Source organism: Hyposmocoma kahamanoa, unplaced genomic scaffold (genome assembly GCF_003589595.1).
Source record: "Hyposmocoma kahamanoa isolate Upper Pololo Valley unplaced genomic scaffold, ASM358959v1 64, whole genome shotgun sequence".
Taxonomy (NCBI): domain Eukaryota; kingdom Metazoa; phylum Arthropoda; class Insecta; order Lepidoptera; family Cosmopterigidae; genus Hyposmocoma; species Hyposmocoma kahamanoa.
Window position 1 is genome coordinate 18,475,186 of NW_020653852.1, and position 19,839 is coordinate 18,495,024.

The 19,839-nt window shown below is 35.3% G+C and overlaps 1 protein-coding gene across 1 annotated transcript; it reads left to right on the top strand.

The window, feature by feature from the left end:
- The first annotated feature begins 4,084 nt into the window (after positions 1 to 4,084).
- Positions 4,085 to 9,044, top strand: LOC113231036 (glycine-rich cell wall structural protein-like). Its single transcript, XM_026465189.1, has 4 exons — positions 4,085 to 4,121; positions 5,932 to 5,974; positions 8,459 to 8,629; positions 8,856 to 9,044. The coding sequence occupies exons 1-4, from the start codon at positions 4,110 to 4,112 to the stop codon at positions 8,966 to 8,968; spliced, it is 339 nt and encodes a 112-aa protein (XP_026320974.1). The 5' UTR covers positions 4,085 to 4,109; the 3' UTR covers positions 8,969 to 9,044.
- The last annotated feature ends 10,795 nt before the right edge of the window (positions 9,045 to 19,839 follow it).

Consider the following 19,839-nt stretch of genomic DNA (forward strand, 5'->3'; position numbering starts at 1 on the left):
TCAAAGTCAAAGTCAAAGTCAAAGGCAAAGTCAAAGTCAAAGTCCAAGTCAAAGTCAAAGTCAAAGTCAAAGTCAAAGTCAAAATCAAAGGCAAAGTCAAAGTCAAAGTCAAAGTCAAAGTCAAAATATTTATTGCTTCCATATATTACATAGATCTTAAAATTTAAATAGTACAACATGACCCTCTTAAGGCGCCGCAATTAAAAGTATAATAAATTAAAAACAAACAATAAGAACATAAAACTAACAAAATTTAATGGAAACAACAATTGTATACGTACCTATTATATTAATTATTCTTCAAAAAACTCTTGTTATTTAATTATAGCCCTATAATAACATTTTTTTATCAAATGTGCTTTAAGCTACTTGGTAAATACATTAATATGTGATTGGAATGAAATTTCCTTGGGTATTCCATTGAAAATTTGAAAATGAAAATTTCCATTACAAATGGTTTAATAGAAGTAGAGCTAACTGAAAAGATTTCGTCCAGGGAATTCCACTGTACCTATTTCTGCCGCTAATGTAAGCATTACTGAGTGCCGGTTTGAAAGGGCAAGGGTGCTGGTGAAATTACGGGCACACGGGACTTGTCAGCTTTTTTATGTTTCAGGAGGACGGGCGCGGTGGCAGTGCCCTTAAGATTTTTGGGACTTAAAGCGCTGAGTGGGAGGCAGGGGGCTCTACTTCCCCGGACAAACCCTTTCACAAGGAGCTGTGCTGCTTCTAAAACGACTTTCGAATGTCATGTAGAGCAGTAATGGAGAAACCCATGATAGAAGAATGTCACTTTGCTTCATGCAGCATTTTTACAATCATTTGTGGGAATTTCCTTCGTAATTAAATTAATGTTTAATAACTATTATGTCTACCGGTAATTAAAAGCTACATTTTAATTTGATAAACATTTATAATCTTGGACATTGTTTTTGTTTATATAACCTTTCCTCTCAATCTCTACTTGGATGGAAAAAATGTATATTATGTTGTACTTGAGGCACATTATTTTTTTTTTGTACAGAATTTTATTGCAGAATTATTAAGTTAGTACCGCTTTCAGTCATTTTAGAGATCGCTATAGGCACCCAACTGGCCCAGCTACGTACTCGACTCGTTAAATTACTAACATCAATATGAAATGGTAAATCCGCCATTTTGAGAAACTTATGTTCTACAACATGGCGCCTTGTCTATTACTTTTCTTGAAAACATTGGTCATTGCATTTTTTTTTTTATAATACCAAGCGACGGGACGAACAAATCGTGGGCCTGGTGGTAAACGACACGCCTGTTCATAACAGTGAACCACGAAATATAAGAACGAATCACAAAAATGATTCGCACTTGTTATATTATCGATTAAAGGTGCTTCGTATCACCATTGATTCTTACTTTATATAATTTTAACAAATTTTGAAAAAGAATGGCGACATCCCGTGTATTTTGTAACCTAGTGTTTTTGATGACGTGCATCAAAGAGACCTATCAATACATGTGATTCAATATCAAAGCATCTAAAAAGCTAATTGAGTACAGCCTGTAGAAGCTGGGGTTATATATTTGATATAGATTATATTTATAACGTTGTCCTGTACTTTGCTTCAGATGTTTGTTTGTACTAGCAGAAAACAACAAGTTTTTGTGTTTGTTCCTAAAAATAATAAAGAACTTGCTGAATATTCCTAAATCTGCCAAACTCTGCCACATTTAATACAACGTTAACATGTTCTGTCGCAATCAAAATGAATAAAAATTAAATCTGTCCAAATGGCAGAATTCTGCCACAAATCGCCACACTGTTCTCAACCTCAAAGTGATATTGACATTGGCAAGAGGCCTCTTGTCAAAACGTTCCTTTGCTAACTATAGCATTTCTCATTTAAATATAGTCTAAACATTTTTGGCATGTTGTGTTTTATTTCTTACTTTATGTCATTATTGTTTAATTGATTATTTCATTAGGTATTTTATAGCTTTAATGTTTTATGTGTGTAATATAAAATAACCAATACTTTAGGTAGGTAAATATTCAATCATGCTTAAAATGAAATGTACGTACAAGAACGTTACCTAATCTATGGTCGAACTGAATCAATTGCGTTGTGTTCTTGCATCTATTCTAAATATGTATATTGTTTTGTAATTTCTTTATTCCTGATTTCTAAAAATATGCAAAAATGCTTAGAATAATAACGCATAGAATGATAGTTTCATATCAAACGAACTGTCACAAGTGAGGCAAAAATCAAATTCATGTAGGCTAGTTTTAGTAGTAGGTTAATTTTCGGTTTTAGTGAATATTTATATAAAAATACAAGTTGAAACACACAAAACACATTTCGTCATTTTTAGCTAAAATTCTTGATCTGTTCGCGGTGCAAGTTGACCTTGAGCACTGAAGGCCCGCCCGCTCGTGTAGGCCCTTTTGGCGCACTTCAATTTGCCTCACTTAGCGTGTGCGGACTAGGTTTCTATGCGTTATTATTCTAAGCAAAAATGTATTAATAACTAGGCATAATAAGAAACTTTACACATTAGACATTTTACAAGGAGTTCTGCTGCTACTGAATAACTCCATTGTGACTCCCCTGAGATTATACTGCGATGATGTTTGAGTCTCAAAACACTTTCAATGGAATATTTAGTGACGGCATTCATTTATTCAATCACTAACGCCGAATGAATAGTAGATAAGAAAAATTAGGAATTAATTTGCTATAATTAAGTACATTAATTAAATACAAAGATCGAACACTTAGAAAAAATTCCTTCGAAACGACGTCTTCTAGCAAACCGTGTCAGACGTTATTCCAACCAAGCCACGGAACGAACCAGCAGACCTCACGAATTTTTCTATGTGCTTGTTTGTCGGATCTTTGTATTTGGTTTTCAATGACTTTTAGCCATAGCGCCATCTATGAGACATCTATGAAAGTACTTCGTCACCCAGTTAGATACCTTTACAGCTACCAGCCCCGGCTATACTGCCTTCGAAACAAAAAAAGACACAACTGTCGTATAAAGTACGCATAGACTAGCTTTTTTCGTTACGAGGGCACATCGAGTATATAACCAGAAATAGAGACGAAATAAGGGCCATATATTCCTGACGACTCATCAGTGAAACATCACTTATAAATATCAACTCTCGTTTACACTGAAATAAAGACAGCGCCAACAACTGACCTGTATGTACGTTTCCGTATATTCCAAACATATTCTGTATTTATTTTAATAAAGATAATATATCTAACAATAGCTTGCTGATCCATTCGGTGGTATGGGAAAAACAGCAAAACATCTAATTACAAAACAAACGGAACCAAATTTTATCAGTAATTATATAATGAAATATGTAATTTTGCAATTTTCGTCCATTATAGCAAAGCTTAAGTTAAACTGGTCGCTTTGAAGTGAAACAATTGACGACACCCGTCAATTGTTTCGAATTCAGGCTGGCCAATCGGAGTGCATTTGTCACAGTAATGATATGACAAAATAGTTTTCGAACAAATTAAACGACATTTCGTCTCTATTTCTGGTTATTTATTCGATGCGATAGCAGTATAAATGTCGCTATTCACTGCATTTTAATTAAATTAAAAAAGAAATTACTATACTAGTTTGTTGTAATTATTAATACAAAGATGGAACACTTTTCACAAAATTCCTTCCTTTTATTGATGAAGGATTTTTTTCTAGCGTACCATATTACCTTGTGCTATCCGTTTAACTCTACTCCACCATCGATCAATAAGACTTTCCGGAAGATGTATTCAAGAACCAAGTTAAGCAGTGCGGCCGATAACGCGTCTCCTTGCTTCAGACCGATAACCATTTCCAACTCCACACACAATGAGTTATACTAAAAAATCACCCAGTGTCAAATGATCTCGGTATTTACACTAATATAAATTGGTAATCTGGGAACAACACCTCTATCACCAACAGCAACGAAATCGAGGCAACAAAATAAACACGTTATGTAGATAGTTTAACAGTAGGTTTACGAGGTCAGCATATTGTTATTGTTATGGATAAGAAATGCTATATAAGACGAGCATGCACTAAAATCAGTACAGTTAGGATTTTTGATATTCTGCAAAATGGCATTCAAGGTAAGGCAAATTCTCTCGTGGGTTTGGGTGTCATTTGTGGTTGTCTTTGTGTGTTTCCATGGCACCCGCGACACAGGGTTTCCCTAGTGCGGGACTATGTTGAATGTGTGCGTTGTTATTATTATTATTATTATTTACTTTATTTTTCTCAGCCTGTTAGCTGGTTTGAACTACATTTACGGATCTAAGTCAAGCAAATGCAGTATTATTAATAATTATTACAATATGTTGTTACGTTATATGTTACGTAAAATCGACTAGTCCAAGCATAGAAATAAACCTAGAAAAGTTAGACTTTGTTAACAAAGCAGTCTTCTTGGGAGTGACCTTAGGTAGTAAACTTCAATGGTTTCCACATATATCTTCCCTGGCCAGCAGATTAAGCTCCGCTGCATACGCAGTCCGCAGAATACGTGAGCTTACCGATGTTAGTACTGCTAGACTAGTTTACTTTAGTTACTTCCATAGTATAATATCCTACGGGATTCTCATGTGGGGTAAAGCGGCAGATATTCAAACCATATTTGTATTGCAAAAACGAGCGATTCGTTCTGTATACCGTCTAGACTCTCGGGTTTCTCTCAGAGAAAAGTTTAAGGAGACTGGTATCATGACTGTGGCATCACAGTACATTTACTCAAATATTTTATATGCCCGTAAAAATAAACATAATTTCAATAAGAAAGAAGGTATCCATAATATTAACCTTCAAGCTAAATCCAAACTCATGGTACCACGATTTCGTTTAACCAAGGTAAACAACTCTTTTATGGGGAACTGTATACTTTTTACAATAAGATTCCGGAGCATATATTAAGTTTATCATTTCCTAAGTTTAAAAACTACATTAAAAATATTTTGATTGAAAAGTCATATTACAAAATTGAAGACTACGTGTTAGATAAAGATGTATGGAAAGACGACATGACTCCAGAATCCACACATATTTGATTCAAAGTGTATTCCATAGCATTTAAGTTTATTTGAAAAGAGCAATCCCTAGAGTTTCTTGCTCGTTCTTCTCAGGGAGGTCAGCGTAGTGAACGAGCAGTGGCTTAAATGTGACGTTTTCAAGTGTACATTTATTTTACCTATGGAATAAATAATCTTTGACTTTGACTTTGCTACCAGGCGTCCGGATATAGTGCAGGCCATACCGCAAACGAAGCTAACTTAGCTTAGTTCACGAAGTTGCATGCAAAGCTATACTAAGAAAATACGTAGTAAATAGTGACGTGCTGCACTATGATTACGTGCGGGGGGGAAAGGGCGACAGAAGGGCGACATGTTTTACAAGCGTTAGCTTAGTTTGCGGTGTGAACCGAAGTATGAATAGATGCCCTGGCTACATGAGTGAAGCTAGGTTAGCTTAGCTTCGTTCGCGGTGTGGCCTGCGCTTAAAGCCGTATTTAGGCTTGTTGATGAGTGTCCGACCAAAGTGGACTTTTCTTAGGCTTTTTATATTTTTCATACCTCCAATCAACACTAGGCCATTTTTATTTTTTGGCCAATCAATTTCTTTTATTTTTGTAAACTGCCATATTTATTTACTGATGTTATACTCCCCGAATTTTGTGAAAAAAAAAGTAAAGAAACAAAATGCGAAATTCGGAAAAAAAGCAAAAAAAATGAAATTCGTTAAAAACAAAGAAAGATAAAACCAAAATAAGAACAAAACAGGTCAACAAATTGAGTTGGTATAATGTTCATTGGAACTTGTTACATGTGACACATTAGCTGGGTATGTGGCGTTGCGTACAATAATTATAATTTAAAAGGTAGATATTCAAATACAGGCCTTATTTTACAGATCGCTTGCATCGTACTGATGGCAATGGCCGTTGTGGCATACGGTAAGTGATCTTTCTTCCTTTTTGGAAGAAAAATAACGAAATTTATAGTGTTTTACACTTCTAATATGATAAAAAACTATCCAAATCGAATAATACTGATTTCAGTTGGGTTAAAATTGTTAGTTAAAATAAATAGTTAATGTAACAATAAATAATGTTTACGAGTACAATGATTATTGAAGATTTAAGATTGGTTACACACGGCATCTTTTGGCAGCGCGTCTGCAAATGCGATGCCAACGGGGTGCAAACGCGATTCACGTTTTTAATTAATTATAATTTGTTTATTTCACTTCCAAATTAATAATTGACAAAACAAAACAATGTGCTAATGCACCTGAACAGATTTTTCGCCATAATGAATAATAACTGAATAGTTGCAGTCGCGCGTTTCCATCGATGCAATCGCGCGTTGAAATCGATAAATCGCAAGTGTAGTGATGCAATCGCGCGTTTCACAAACGTGAAACGCGCTAAAAGCCACCATGTGTAACCGCTCTAGTAAGGTGGCTTCGCACTGTGCGCAACACGAGTACGAACTCGCGTACTATAGAAAGAAGCACCAACGCACCTCTAATGACGCGTTACTATGGTTACGTTGGTATCTGTGGACCTCGGTTTTGCATGTTACTCCATAAAATCATGCGTCGTAATAAACCACCTAGACACGAACTTTATATTACACTCCGCTATTAGGATGAATTCCGTAACGTACAAATATTGATGAATAGATAAGATAAAAACAATATATTAAAATATTTAAAAAATAAATATTTGTTGATATAATGTTTATTTTCACCTCACTAGGTCGGAAAAGCCTTCTTTTTCATTAGAAATCTGCGCGCAAAACCGTTTTTTCCAGGCTAGCGTGGAAAAGGTTTTTGGAATTGGAACTTGACGATGGACTAATGGTGCATCAAATTTTTCTTTCGATGAAAAAAAACATGACATGTTCAGCCACATGATTTGTCGTATATTATTTATATAATATAAATCCGTTGGTACACTTCATTGTTATTATTGTTGACTTTAAATTGACAACGATGACTAATTTTTGTTTATAAATTAATTTAATTCGTCGAAGAACTAAACTGATAGCTCAACTGTTTTTCTTTCACCTACCATTTTCCTGGCTACAGTGTGTTGAAACGTTGCCTGTTTCTCTCGGCAGCAAAGTTGTTTCGCGCCTCGTGCCTTGAAACTCTCGCTACACTCAGGTCGTTTCGCTTGCTCAGATTTCAATACAAGCACACGCGTCGAACAACATTTTTGCAGCCTTGCATAACAAATAACTATTTTTCAAAACGTATCTATTATTCATTCATCTAGTTTGCCAACCTTGGAGGTGGAATATTACCTTCAAATTTCTAAGTATTCGATCTGTATATTAATAATTATAACAAACCAGTGGATAAATTTCACAAAAAGAAAAAAATTAATGTTAATTCAATAAAAATTTTAAATATACGACGATATACCCGAGTATTTTGATAATAAAAATTGTAAATAAAAAATAATTTGATAACGAACACTAGTCCGAGAATGACCGTTAAAAACTTTTATGCTATTTTGCTTCTAGTTTGAATAACACTCGTGAAATAAGCATATTATTATTTTTTTATGGAATACAAATTGAAATGTTGGATATAAACTTGGAGACATTTCATAAAAGTTCCTGAAATTTAATTTTTATATTGGATCACTACTGAGGTACACCCTCTTTCCAACAAAAAAAAATAATCATCAAAATCGTTCACAAATTATCGTGTATCGAATGTGTCGAGTTATCGCGTAACATACATACAAAAAAGAACCTCCTACTTTTTTGAAGTCAGTTAAAAATCTCGAATGTGTGAAGTGCCTAACTTTTGGCCCCATCAACTTTCTAAGAGTAGATTAGAGCCCAGCAAAATGAAATGGCGTATACGGATTATATTAGGGGTTAAAGTATAAAGTTGCCGATTGCATAAAAAAAAAATTTAAAAAAATATAAATAATATTTTTTTTTTTAGTATGAAGTTGCCGATTGCATGAAATCGAAAATTGTCGAAAAACGCACGGTGCGTTCGTTAGCCGTGTCCTCTTCAAACACAGCATTGACATTACGAGCAATTTCTGTTGCGTTAACCGCATGTGGGAACTCGTACTCTGATTTTAGCTGTATCCATCTTTACATAAAAAGCTGAATGTAAAAACAATTAAAAGTCGAACATTCGAATTCGAATTCGAATCGAGTTTAATGGTTTGAACTACTGCCTCTTAAGCAGAGGGTCGTGGGCTCGAATCCGGGCTTACATTACAGTTCTTTTTTGGAAACCTGCACACATCTGCACATTAACGATGTGTGTGAAGTTTCCAAGCCCCATTGAACCCGCTTGGGAACTACAGCCCTAGCTCTCTCATTGTGACAGGAGGTCTGTGCACAGCAGTGGAACCTGTATAGTTCAAAATATTATTGTTATTATATATTTCTTTTCTTCACAGCTGTACCACAAGGCTACGGCCACAGTGGTCACGGTCACGGTGGTCACGGTCACGGAGGCCATGGCGGCGTCGTTGACGACCCTGGTTTCGGTCACGGAGGCCATGGTGGATTTGGTCCCGGAAACCAGGGCGTAGTCGTTGATGACCCTGGCTTTGGTCACGGTGGACAAGGTAAAGTTATTATTAACAGAGTAACTGCAGTGAACTTTGCAAAGTGATCTAATTTTCTTGTAAGAACTATAATGCACTTAAGAAGGCAGGGGGATTTACCAAAAATTAATTTAGCACCATTGAAATATATTAAAAATAAAACGATAAAAACAAATTAAATCCAGAGAGAATCATTGGTTCCCATTTTTTTATTCGGTTCCCTAATACGGATTTTTATTTTGTTAAGGTGGATTCGGCGGACAGGGTAGTCATGGAGAGCAAGGTGAATTCGGACAGAGTGGTTTGAGACGTGATGGCCACGGACAACACCACGGTGGATACCAAACACACGGAAATTAGACTCTGTTGTCTGTATATATTAATTTAAAGAAAATAAATGTGCTATTTGTACTGCAATTTTTTGTGGATTCCAAAATCTCTACTTAAATAATTCGTAATTATGGGCATTGTAACTGCCTCTTTGGCCGAACGGTTACCGTGCTGGACTGCCACACAGAGGTCTCGGGTTCGAGTCCCGGGCCGGGAGAAATATTTGTATGGCCTACATCTATTTCTCGCGTGAGTTTGAGTGTAATTTGTGGTTGTGTGTGTGTCCATGACACCTGCAATACAGGGTTTCCCTAGTGTGAGGCAAATTCCAAAAGCAGCTTCTGCTTAGCCTACTCCATTGTTCTTTTTGCTGGTACAATGAGTACAGTACAGTACAATTTCTTTATTGATGCAAAAAGAGCCTTCCCAGACCATGTCCTTAATTCGTATACAAACAATATGGGATATAACTATAATTATTAACCGTAACTATTAATAATATACTAGGTTGTTTGTAAAATACTAAAACCTAAAGGACTGTATTATTAACATCATAAACAATAATTTTCTTGGCAAAGCAATAAATTTACCAAAACTGAACTTTAAAGTTTTTGTTGTACTACCTGACACTTTTCAGATCTGTATTTGGTAGCAAGGTAGGAAGTTCAAACAGGCACGCTTCCTCCCCGACGACCACCACTCGCGTTTCTGCCAATTATTAACCTTAAGAATATAAACTTCCTAAAATGGCTTTGGTTGATTGCTCATAACAGTGAAAGTGTTGAATTGGAAAACACTTTGGAAAAAATATATAGTAAAATTGTGCGCAAACACGATTTCTAAAAATTTTCACAAAAGAAAAAAGCACAAGACGTACTTGGAAATTTTACAAGAAAACCACCGCTGTAATCAATAGTTACTTTGCATATACCAATTATAATTTTTTGTTATATCAATTGAACTAAATAGAACACATATTCATTTTTCGAATGGCTTCAATATCGTTTGTAAAAAAAAATTCTGAAATAAAGCCAGTGTCTTTGTCGCTCGAACCTAAGCAAAATGAACCTTATTAGAACGGGAAAAATTTAAATTCGAGCAGAGGTAGTATATGGACTCTTAGGTATTAATTATTTGTAAAATACTAAAATCTCGCACGACTGTATTACTAACATGGTAAACCATTGACTTACAAATAAATGGACGATGGGTCTAATACAAAAACAACGAAAAAAATGTCCCAAGTCAACCTATTTAAACGTAGTGACATGTAAAGGAAAATAAAAAAGCTAAAACGTTGAATTTAAATTGTAATGTCATCGCAGTACTGTCTAATTTTGCTTGCTTCGCTGTCAGTCGAACAAACGAAGACTAAAGCGTGAATGACGCTCTGTATACGATTTTAACGCCCTATAAGTTCGGACACTTTTTAGCGCGGACCCGACGTCCATATAATTGTAAGTCAATGTGGTAAACAGTAATTTTTGTTCCATGACTCTTCAAAAATTTAAGTTTTTGTGGTACTACCTGACGCTTTTTCACCGACTTCAAAATAAAGGAAGAGATGATACGCTCGGCTGTATTTAAATTATATGTTTTCACAATTTCCGTCAATTGTGGACCGATTTTGAAAATTCTTTATTTGTTTGAAAGGGTGCACATTCGTGGTGGTCCATTGTCACAAAGTCGGAATCTAATGATCCGACAAAAATCTAAGAAAATCCTCAAATTTTATAGGCATGTCCGTGTATTCACCAATTTCTCCATAAATTGAGCACCGATTTTGAAAATTCTTTTGTTTGAAACGGTGTACTCTCGAGGTGGTCGTTGATGCTGTTCTGGGTTCGTTGCGGCTGTAACAAATTACTAATTATTTTCCGCAAATAACAGTCGAATTTTCACTTGACACAAGGCATGTAATCAACAAATCACTGTCACTCATGGTGACTCTCTCACTCTCATTCAACCGGAAAAGAAAATATAAAATGTACAAAGGAGTCCGTAACAGTCCCATTGACTTTTGATTGATTGTCACCAAGAAGTCAGAATCTGACAAGAAGTCGGTTTTTTTTTAAATGAAAAAGTTACAATTATTGTTACAATTTAAAAGTTACAATTGTTGTATTTGGGTTTTTCAAACTGGCTAAAAAAGTCGTTGAAAAAACTAAATACAAAGATACGACAATAAACACGGAAAAATTCATGAGGTTCGCTGGTTCCTTCCGTAGCTTAGTTGGTACAACGTCTGGCACGGTATGCTAGAAGACGTCGGTTCGAATCCGGCAGGATCGAAGGAATTGTTTTTAATAATATTTTTTATTTATTAGTTTTTAATAATTGTTTTTAATAATTTAAATTAAATGGTTTCAAAGATTGGTGGAATATATCTACCTCAGTACTAACCTTATTATGGAGTACCAACAGGTATTTAATACCCGACTACGCTGTCTTGTATCGCGGTTAATAGTCCTCTTGAACTAGTGTATGGTAAAAATGAAGAAAAATATAGGAAAAATAAAAATAACTGAAACTATATTTCATTTACAAATAAGCTTATTATTCACTTACGTAAATTGGAATTAGAATTCTTAGAACAATCAATAAGAATTAACAAGCGGCAAGCACGCAGACTCAGGCGGAAATAAAAACTCATTAACGGAGTTCACAGTCGATATTTTTAATTGAGATTAACTACAATGTAAACGTTAATTGGTGTAGATGTTTGTTTAAAAAATTATATATATTAGACTGCAACTTACAAACAATTTTTGTTATCAAATGCCCAAAATGTGTCCCATTCTGAAGTATACAAATTATCTCTCTTTTGATAATTTCGCCTCCTTGTTGATTTATTTATCTTTACATGGTGAATGCTTAAAATAATATGTCTAAGTTCAGTTTGTGACCTAAACTAAATATTTTACATTCATTCGGTTCGGTTCCTGAATAAACAAATATGTATAATGTTAAATTTCATTGTTTATGTAATATGCTACGTTATTTAAAAGAAAACAATTCTTATAATTGTAGCTTTCGATCAGTATAGGAAATTACGGGTGTTTATTTTTTCACATCTGCCGGGTTCGATTCCTGGTTCAGACAAGCGATTACTTAAAAATCTTTGAATGACGTTTCGTTTTGTTTATAAAATGAAAATAAGGTCTTTTTCCAGTAAAATTTTCTATCTACGGTATTTAAGGTACTTTCCCTCCGTGTAGTATAGCTGTGAGACGACCTGTATAATAAGATAATATATAAATAAGCCTTTTGTCCCTGCTTGATGTGTTTTCCAGCTTACATTTCGTACTTTCAAATGAAACTGGCAAAATAAATTTTAAAAATGTATTAGAAATATTTAAGTTGCAACATTATGTACGTAATTAATTAATAATAATAATGTGACACTGTCATATCATTTAAAGACCAGGTAGGCTGCATTCTGCAGCATTCTCAGCAACACTGTTAATACGTTAGAAATGCAGCACAGGAGGAAATATTTGCTGTTTGGTGGTGTGCCGGAAGCAACTGATGAGGATATTGTGGGCACAATTGACAATATCTGCCACAAAAGCCTTCATTTGCCAAATGTTACTAGCAGATCCATTGTTGCTTGCCACAGACTTGGGGGGGTTGTTGAGGGCTGGCCTCGACATGTACTGGTGAGGTTTGCTGAGCTGGACATGCGAAACTCTTTGTGGTAAAAGAAAAGTGCACTGAAGGACACTTTCACAGTAGTCACCGAGTTTTTGACAAGGCAGAGACAGGCGGTGTTGTCTCTGCCTTGTCAAGGTGTGAAGGAATTTCGGAATACGCAATGTCAGGACTGCTGATGGGAACATTAATGTGAAACTGTCCAGCGGTAAGAAACACCGCCTGACCACACCCACACCAATCACTGGTCTTAAAGTAGCAAATCCCGTATACCAGGGGTCGGCAAGTTCCGGGCGGCGTCGTGGTGAATGTTCACTGATCCCACGGCGCCGACTCAACCGGCGAGAGGGAAACCCGGGGGGGTTTTAGTGGGGTAGGCCTTCCAGTGTGGAGGGAGAGTCCCCACATAACCCCTGAGTCTCCCTGGGCTCAAGAGTATCCATAAAGATTTCCCCCCCGTCAAAAAAAAAAGGGGGTCGGCAAGTTGGAAGAGTCAAATATTACAATTTACAAAATTTCAATTGAAAGAGCCACTAAATTTTTTCTTGACAATATTATAGTACTTGCTTATGTAAAGGTATTTATATTTAAAACTTGAAAATAAAAAATAATATGCATTTATTCAAACATAGAGGTCATTCAGAGTGCAAGCACGGGAACGGTGGCGGGTGCGGGCGCGCGGGTCTTGACGTCTTCCCTTTCACAGTGCCGAAGCGGCTACGAGCGGGTAGATTCACAATTCGAAATAGCAAACAATCGCTAAATGCTAAAACAAGCACTGTGAAAGGTACTTGCCGACCGAGGCAATAGATCTACCCGCTCTGAATAAGGCCATAGTATTTTTTTTCACAACAAATTATACTAAGTAACTAGAAAATTAGAATAATTAAATAATGTAACTGCACACACGGGTGGTGAGACGCGACTGCAAGTGGTTGAGAGATAAACATGGTGCCTACTTACTCATACATCCATTGCAAGACTTTTATAGGTTTTCCTAATAAAATATTTAATATTTGCGTATAGAACTAAAGAGCCGCAACTTCACATCGAAAGAGCATACAGCTCGCGATCAGCAGGTTGCCGACCCCTGCCATCTTTATTTCATAGGCAAACAAATTACACTTCGACTCGTCATATTTCAGATGTCTAGGATCCATATTCTTAAATTATAAAATTAGTTAATCACTTTGAAATAAAAATGAAATTGACATTTGAAAAAAAAAAGAATTAAAAGTTAAAAGACAAATCAGAATTAAATATTTAAATCTAAATCACAAGATAAAAAACATAAAATTAAAAGAATAAAATTAAAAATTTGATCAAATAATTAAATATAATAATTATTAATACAAAGATCGAACACTCAGAAAAAACACTCAGAAAAATTCCTTCGATCCGGTCGGATTCGAACCGACATCTTCTTGCATACCGTGCCAGACGCTATACCAACTAAGCCACGGAACGAACCAACGGACCTCACGAATTTTTCTATGTGCTTGCGTCGTGTCTTTGTACTTGGTCTTTCAACGACGTTATAACAAACTAGTGGAGTAATTTCACAAAAAAAAATTGAATATCAATTCAATAAAAATTTAATAAATATAATAAATTAACAAATTCATACTTTTCCTACATGCAGTCGAATCAAATGCCACATTATGGGACCGTCAAAACGGTCGGCTATAACGCGTAGAATGGTGTTGGTGCTACCGCGGAGACGACTCAGCATCGAGGCGGCTTTTTTCCTTATGATAGCATAAAAGTCATCTGTGTGAGCTTCTGCAAATACACCTGACGCGCTGCAGTGTCTCGGCAGCCCCATCAACACCCTAAACGTATTATTGTATAATCAAAGTTCTTGCTCATTCGTAAGGCAGAGTCCTCTGTGAAGAATGAGCAAGAAACTCTAGGGTTGCTCTTATAAATATACATTTGAATAGACATTTACAATGTTTATTTCAAACATCTTCTTGGATTGGAGACTACCTGCAAGAGCTAAACGCGCCTGTACCACGGATTCTTGTCATCTAAGTACGCAGAAGGTGTCTAATAACCATTAGTATCAAAGTATTTGTTTCCCTATAGTTTGAAGCGTCGTAAATGGCAAATTTTGAATATCAACCAGAATCTTATTATACAAATTTATGACTTTGTTAAGAATACTGTCAAGAATAGCTAGTTTATTTTTATTCCTCGTGTTAATGTTATGTCTGACACTATTTTTAGTAAAAACTACTGAGATCATCAAATAAGAAGATAAACAAATAGAAGTCTGAAGCCTATGTGAAAGTCCTTTGTCACCGTGGGACTGTTTTCATGTGTAGTAATAATGATGGTCCTCGCGCGTCATTGCTCTTGCAGTCATTATACAATTATTGATTTTCCTGTTAATGATTTCAATGATTAATGCAATTTTCCGCATGCGTCCTTTGGACTTGTATATAAGGACTGTGTATTGTGTTAGGCCAAGTCAGAGCTATTATTCAAGGGACTTGAGATTGTTGGATTGTAAAGAAAAATGCGTACTGTAGTGGTAAGTTACTTACACATTTTATATGATATAATTTATTTTATAATATTCTTCATTTCAAACCTAAACATAAACAACTTCTGAGGATGCCTAGAGAGGCGAAAAACGTGTCGAGTACATTTTGGGTGGTGGTGTTAGTGACTGTAGTTGCGCTTGTGTTTTTTATTTATTTGTAGTAGCTGTAAAGTTCCCTGTGAAGATTACGTCCAGGAAAGTTATTTTATTACCGTGTTTTAGTTTTGAAGGGTGCTGGTGAAATTACAGACACATGAGACTTGTCAAATGTCTCAGGGTAACGGGCACAGTGACAGTGCTCCGAGATCGTTGCGATTTAAAGTTATATTGTGAGTGTTAGACAGGCGTGTCACTTACCACCAGGTGCACGACTTGTTCGTCCTATCATTTTTGTATCATAAAAAAATGTGGGGGAAGAGTGATAAAAATTAACTGCATCAAAAAATATTCAACACAAACGCAGCTATTTTGCAGCGACTTAACCTTCATTGGGTTCGCGGAGTAACATATTAATTTACTTCCATTTTTATTAATATGGATCAATAGACAAACTATAATCAATTCCAATTAAAATTTGACCATTAACGACTTGTCTAAAAAAAACAATGTCAGAGAATATGAATTGTCAAATCGACTTTGTCCTGTGAAACATCTTACCGTAAGTGACATAAAGATTCATTTAAATCTTAAATGTAAGTGTGACGTGTTGTTACAAATACTAGGGTTCGAAGTGATTAATTATCAGTGATAATTATCACTTATGTTATGTGATTATTATCATTATTAGCTACCATGATCATTATGGCCATAATTTGCTTGATAAATACACATACATTGTCCTGATATTTATAAAATTAATTGGAACAACAAAATGCTACCGCTAGCAATGCCGTGCCATGTGTTTGTATCCGAAACGTATCCCAATGTAACAAAGGTCAATCTCAAAAAAATCACAAATGCAATCGTTTTCCCTAAAACTTTTCTTCGTGTTTAAATAAACACTAAATAGTTGCATAAAGAGACAAAACTATGAAACAAAATTATCTTGATAATAATGAAATAACCGTGACCATGAGACATGTAAAGGGCTCGAAACTTGGTTTGTTTGATAAAACAAATATACGCGAACGTACAACAATCTCAAAAACCTAAGTAGTCGACATGAATTATCAAAGAAATTAATTATTTTGATAATTTTGAACCCTGATGAATACTTGAAGGAAAAAAATACCCTTACAATAAGATTTACGAAACCTCATCGATGAACTCTCCCACAGCACATTGGACAATAAATAGAACAATAGTTTCCGTCTTAGTTTTTTCTCATACAAGTTGGAAAAAGCAAACATTTAACATGTTTCGTAATTTACTTTGTTTTTAATTACTAAGCATGTTGTATTATAAATAAAAATAAATAAATAAAGAAGCACTGCAGTGGCGCTACAGTTGCGCTGCAGCCGCGTCACTACTGATTTTCATACAATATGTCACTTACGGTAAGATGTTTCAAAGGCATCGAGTATATAGGTAACCAGAAATGAGACAAAATGTCATTTAATTAGTTTGAAAACTATGCTGCCACATCATTACGGTGACAACAGCACTCCCATTGGCCAGCCCGAATTTGAAACAATTGACGGTTGTCGTCCATTGTTTAATTTTAAATTAACCAGTTTAACCAATGATATTATATTAAGTACGAGCTTTGCTGTAATGGACGAAAACTGCTAAATTACATATTTAATATGTAATTACCGATGAAATATAATTCCGTTTGTTTTGTAATTAGTTGTTTTAGTATGTTGTGGTGTTTTTTCCACACCACTGAACGGTATAGCCCCCACTTTTAGAGATATTATCTTTATTACAATAAACACAGAATATTTTTCGAATATACGGAGACGTACACAAAGGTCACTTGTTAGCGCTGTACTATTTCAGCTTTCTAATTTGTGATTTCAGCGCAAACGAGTTCATATTTAAAAGTGATATAAGACCCATTTGCGTGATGAGTTGCCAGGAATGGATGGCCCTTATTTCGTCTCTGTTTCTGGTTATATACTCGATGTTCAAAGGCCACAATTCATATCCTTTGTGAGAAACAAAGCGTGCAAACGGCCAGTTTTCGACATTGACGTCGTTAATGTTAAGTTTTCAATTAGGAATAACTATAGTTTTTCTATTGGTAATTATGTATACTCCGTCCAATCACCGAAAAGTCTCTCTCTGAAGAATATCTGAAGAAGTCGGTGGATTTTTACTTTATGCTCGTTCGATCTTTGTATCAATAATAAGAAAATAAATAAAAATGGAAGTAAATTGATTAATTTACTTTATTTTACAAGCAAATTTGCTTCTCCGTAATTTAATTTACTTCCATTTTTGTTAATATGGACTTCAGCAAAGTAAGGCCAGAATCTATCAATGAAGAAAATAAATATATCAAAATTGTCACCCAGATATTGTTTGCCATGGCTTTGCTAGTCGCAATGGCAACAGCTGGGGACGACACGACCACAGATGCAACGACGACTGCGTCCACGTTAAGCAACGACACGACTCCCGACTCGACAGCGTCCGTCACTAACGACAACGATGCCACTAAAACTAGTTCCGATAGAAGAAGATAGTTAAGAAATTATGTTGATAATCGAAATAAAATTTAGTTAGAAATGTTGTTTTATTTGTGTGCAGCTTGAACATAAACCTGATACACTAGCCAATTACCAGACATTACAAAAATCTGTGACAAAGTAGTTGAGACTAAGTACAGTCTGAAAAAGGTGTACCACAAATATAGATACATGTATAGACTACAAGAAGCGACATACAGTTGTTAAAACCACGAAATATTAATTAGTTACTTTATTCGAATTCCGGATTTCCGGACGAAATAAACTCCTCTCTTTACTCTATTTACGAAGATTAATAGTCGTACATGGGTAAAGCCTCAAAAATGGCACTTTCTCGTCTTGTTTAAGTGTCTAGCAGTTTTTTTAATAAAAAGTATTAAAATAATCTAGTGTGGATATTTTCCTTTTAAAATAGGTACGACATTTCTGCTAGTGGTTCGAATTTATGAACGTCTGTTATACTGTATTTTTTAATTCAAATAAAATTTTATAATTCTCGTAAATAAAATTTTTCATTCTTTTATTCTTTAATTCTACTACCAAATGTCGCCGTTCCGTCAATATGACCGTCAATGTGCGGTATCTAAAGGTAGGGAGGGGCAAAGAGTGATTATTTTCGTTATTTTTTATTTTCTATTTTGGTAAAAAGTCAATTAACTACCGTATTTTTTACATGGCACCATTAGAATTACTTTAAAATCCAACTTCGACTTCCTGTAAAACTATTTTCCGAAATCTGGAATTCGAAGCAGTAGCTATAGTTCCTTGTAACTAAATATATACATGTATCTATATTTGTGGCACACCTTTTTCCGACCATTGGTGATTTGTGAGTTACTTGAGAACAGTAATTCTGCACTCGACAAAAATAAAAGAGAACACAGTGAACAAAATGTATTCAGCTCTTATAAACAATATCGTTATATCATGAGTCTCTGAGAGATCAGACGACCCTCTAAGGGCAGACGCATAAAGACTGACGACCAACACCATCCTTCTGTTGGAGCGTACACATACTCCAAAGCAAGATGACCTTAGTGTCATGCGTAAAAAATAATTCACCCCTATCTGTCTTCTCTATATAACTGTACTTTCTGTTTTTTTAATATTTGTACTTCTGTATCATATTCATATTAAAACTGATAGTTCGTTCATTACTTCCTACACCTTCAAAGGAACAACACAAGGTCGCATTCACCTACCCCACTCTGGACTCGTCAGTAGACATGACCTAGGAAATAATATCCAGTATTGTCAATCGTCGTCCCGTCCCGTTAAAATAAATAATGTTGAAATTCCATATGGCCCACATTTACGCTAGTTTTTATCAAAACAATTGTAGGGGACTCTTTCTTTTTTTTATGATACTAAATGACGGGACGAACAAGTCGTGCGCCTGATGGTAAGCGACACGCCTGTCTATAACAGTTGCAGTGCCAATCAGAGCTTTAAATCCCGTTTTAGCCCGTCACCCTGAGACATAAGTTGAAAAACCCCACGTGCCTGTAATTTCACCAGGACCACAATTCAGATCTTTTCGATATTTTAACCGAATCATTCGATTGGATATCGTTTTCGAATCGAAGAGCGCTTTTCGAGCTATTTAGTCAAACGTTCGATTCAATTTCGGATGCGATATCGTTACCAACAGCGTTTACGGAGTTAGTCGGTGAAATAGATTATAAGAAAAATGAAAACCCTTTTATATAGATTTTTAAGACTTGAAATGCCTAAAATTAAAATAATAAAATAAATTAATGAAATTGAACAAAATCCAGACTTTGTGTAAAATAATAAGAGATTTCTATATTACATTTTTGCTTTGTAAACAATAGGACGTTCAGTAACTTTCATTTGATAACTGTGTTCTGAGTAATGGAGACTAAAATACAAGTCAAAAGTATTGTGGAAAAGCCAAGGCCTCCTCCGAAAATCAAGTGGCATTTGATAGAGAAAGAAGAGTATGCGAGAGAATTCCAAAGGCGTGTGGTTGATAAAATGATAGAAATGAATGGCATGGAAGAAAAATCAGTGAATGAATGTTGGAAGGAAATGGCTTCGTGTATTAG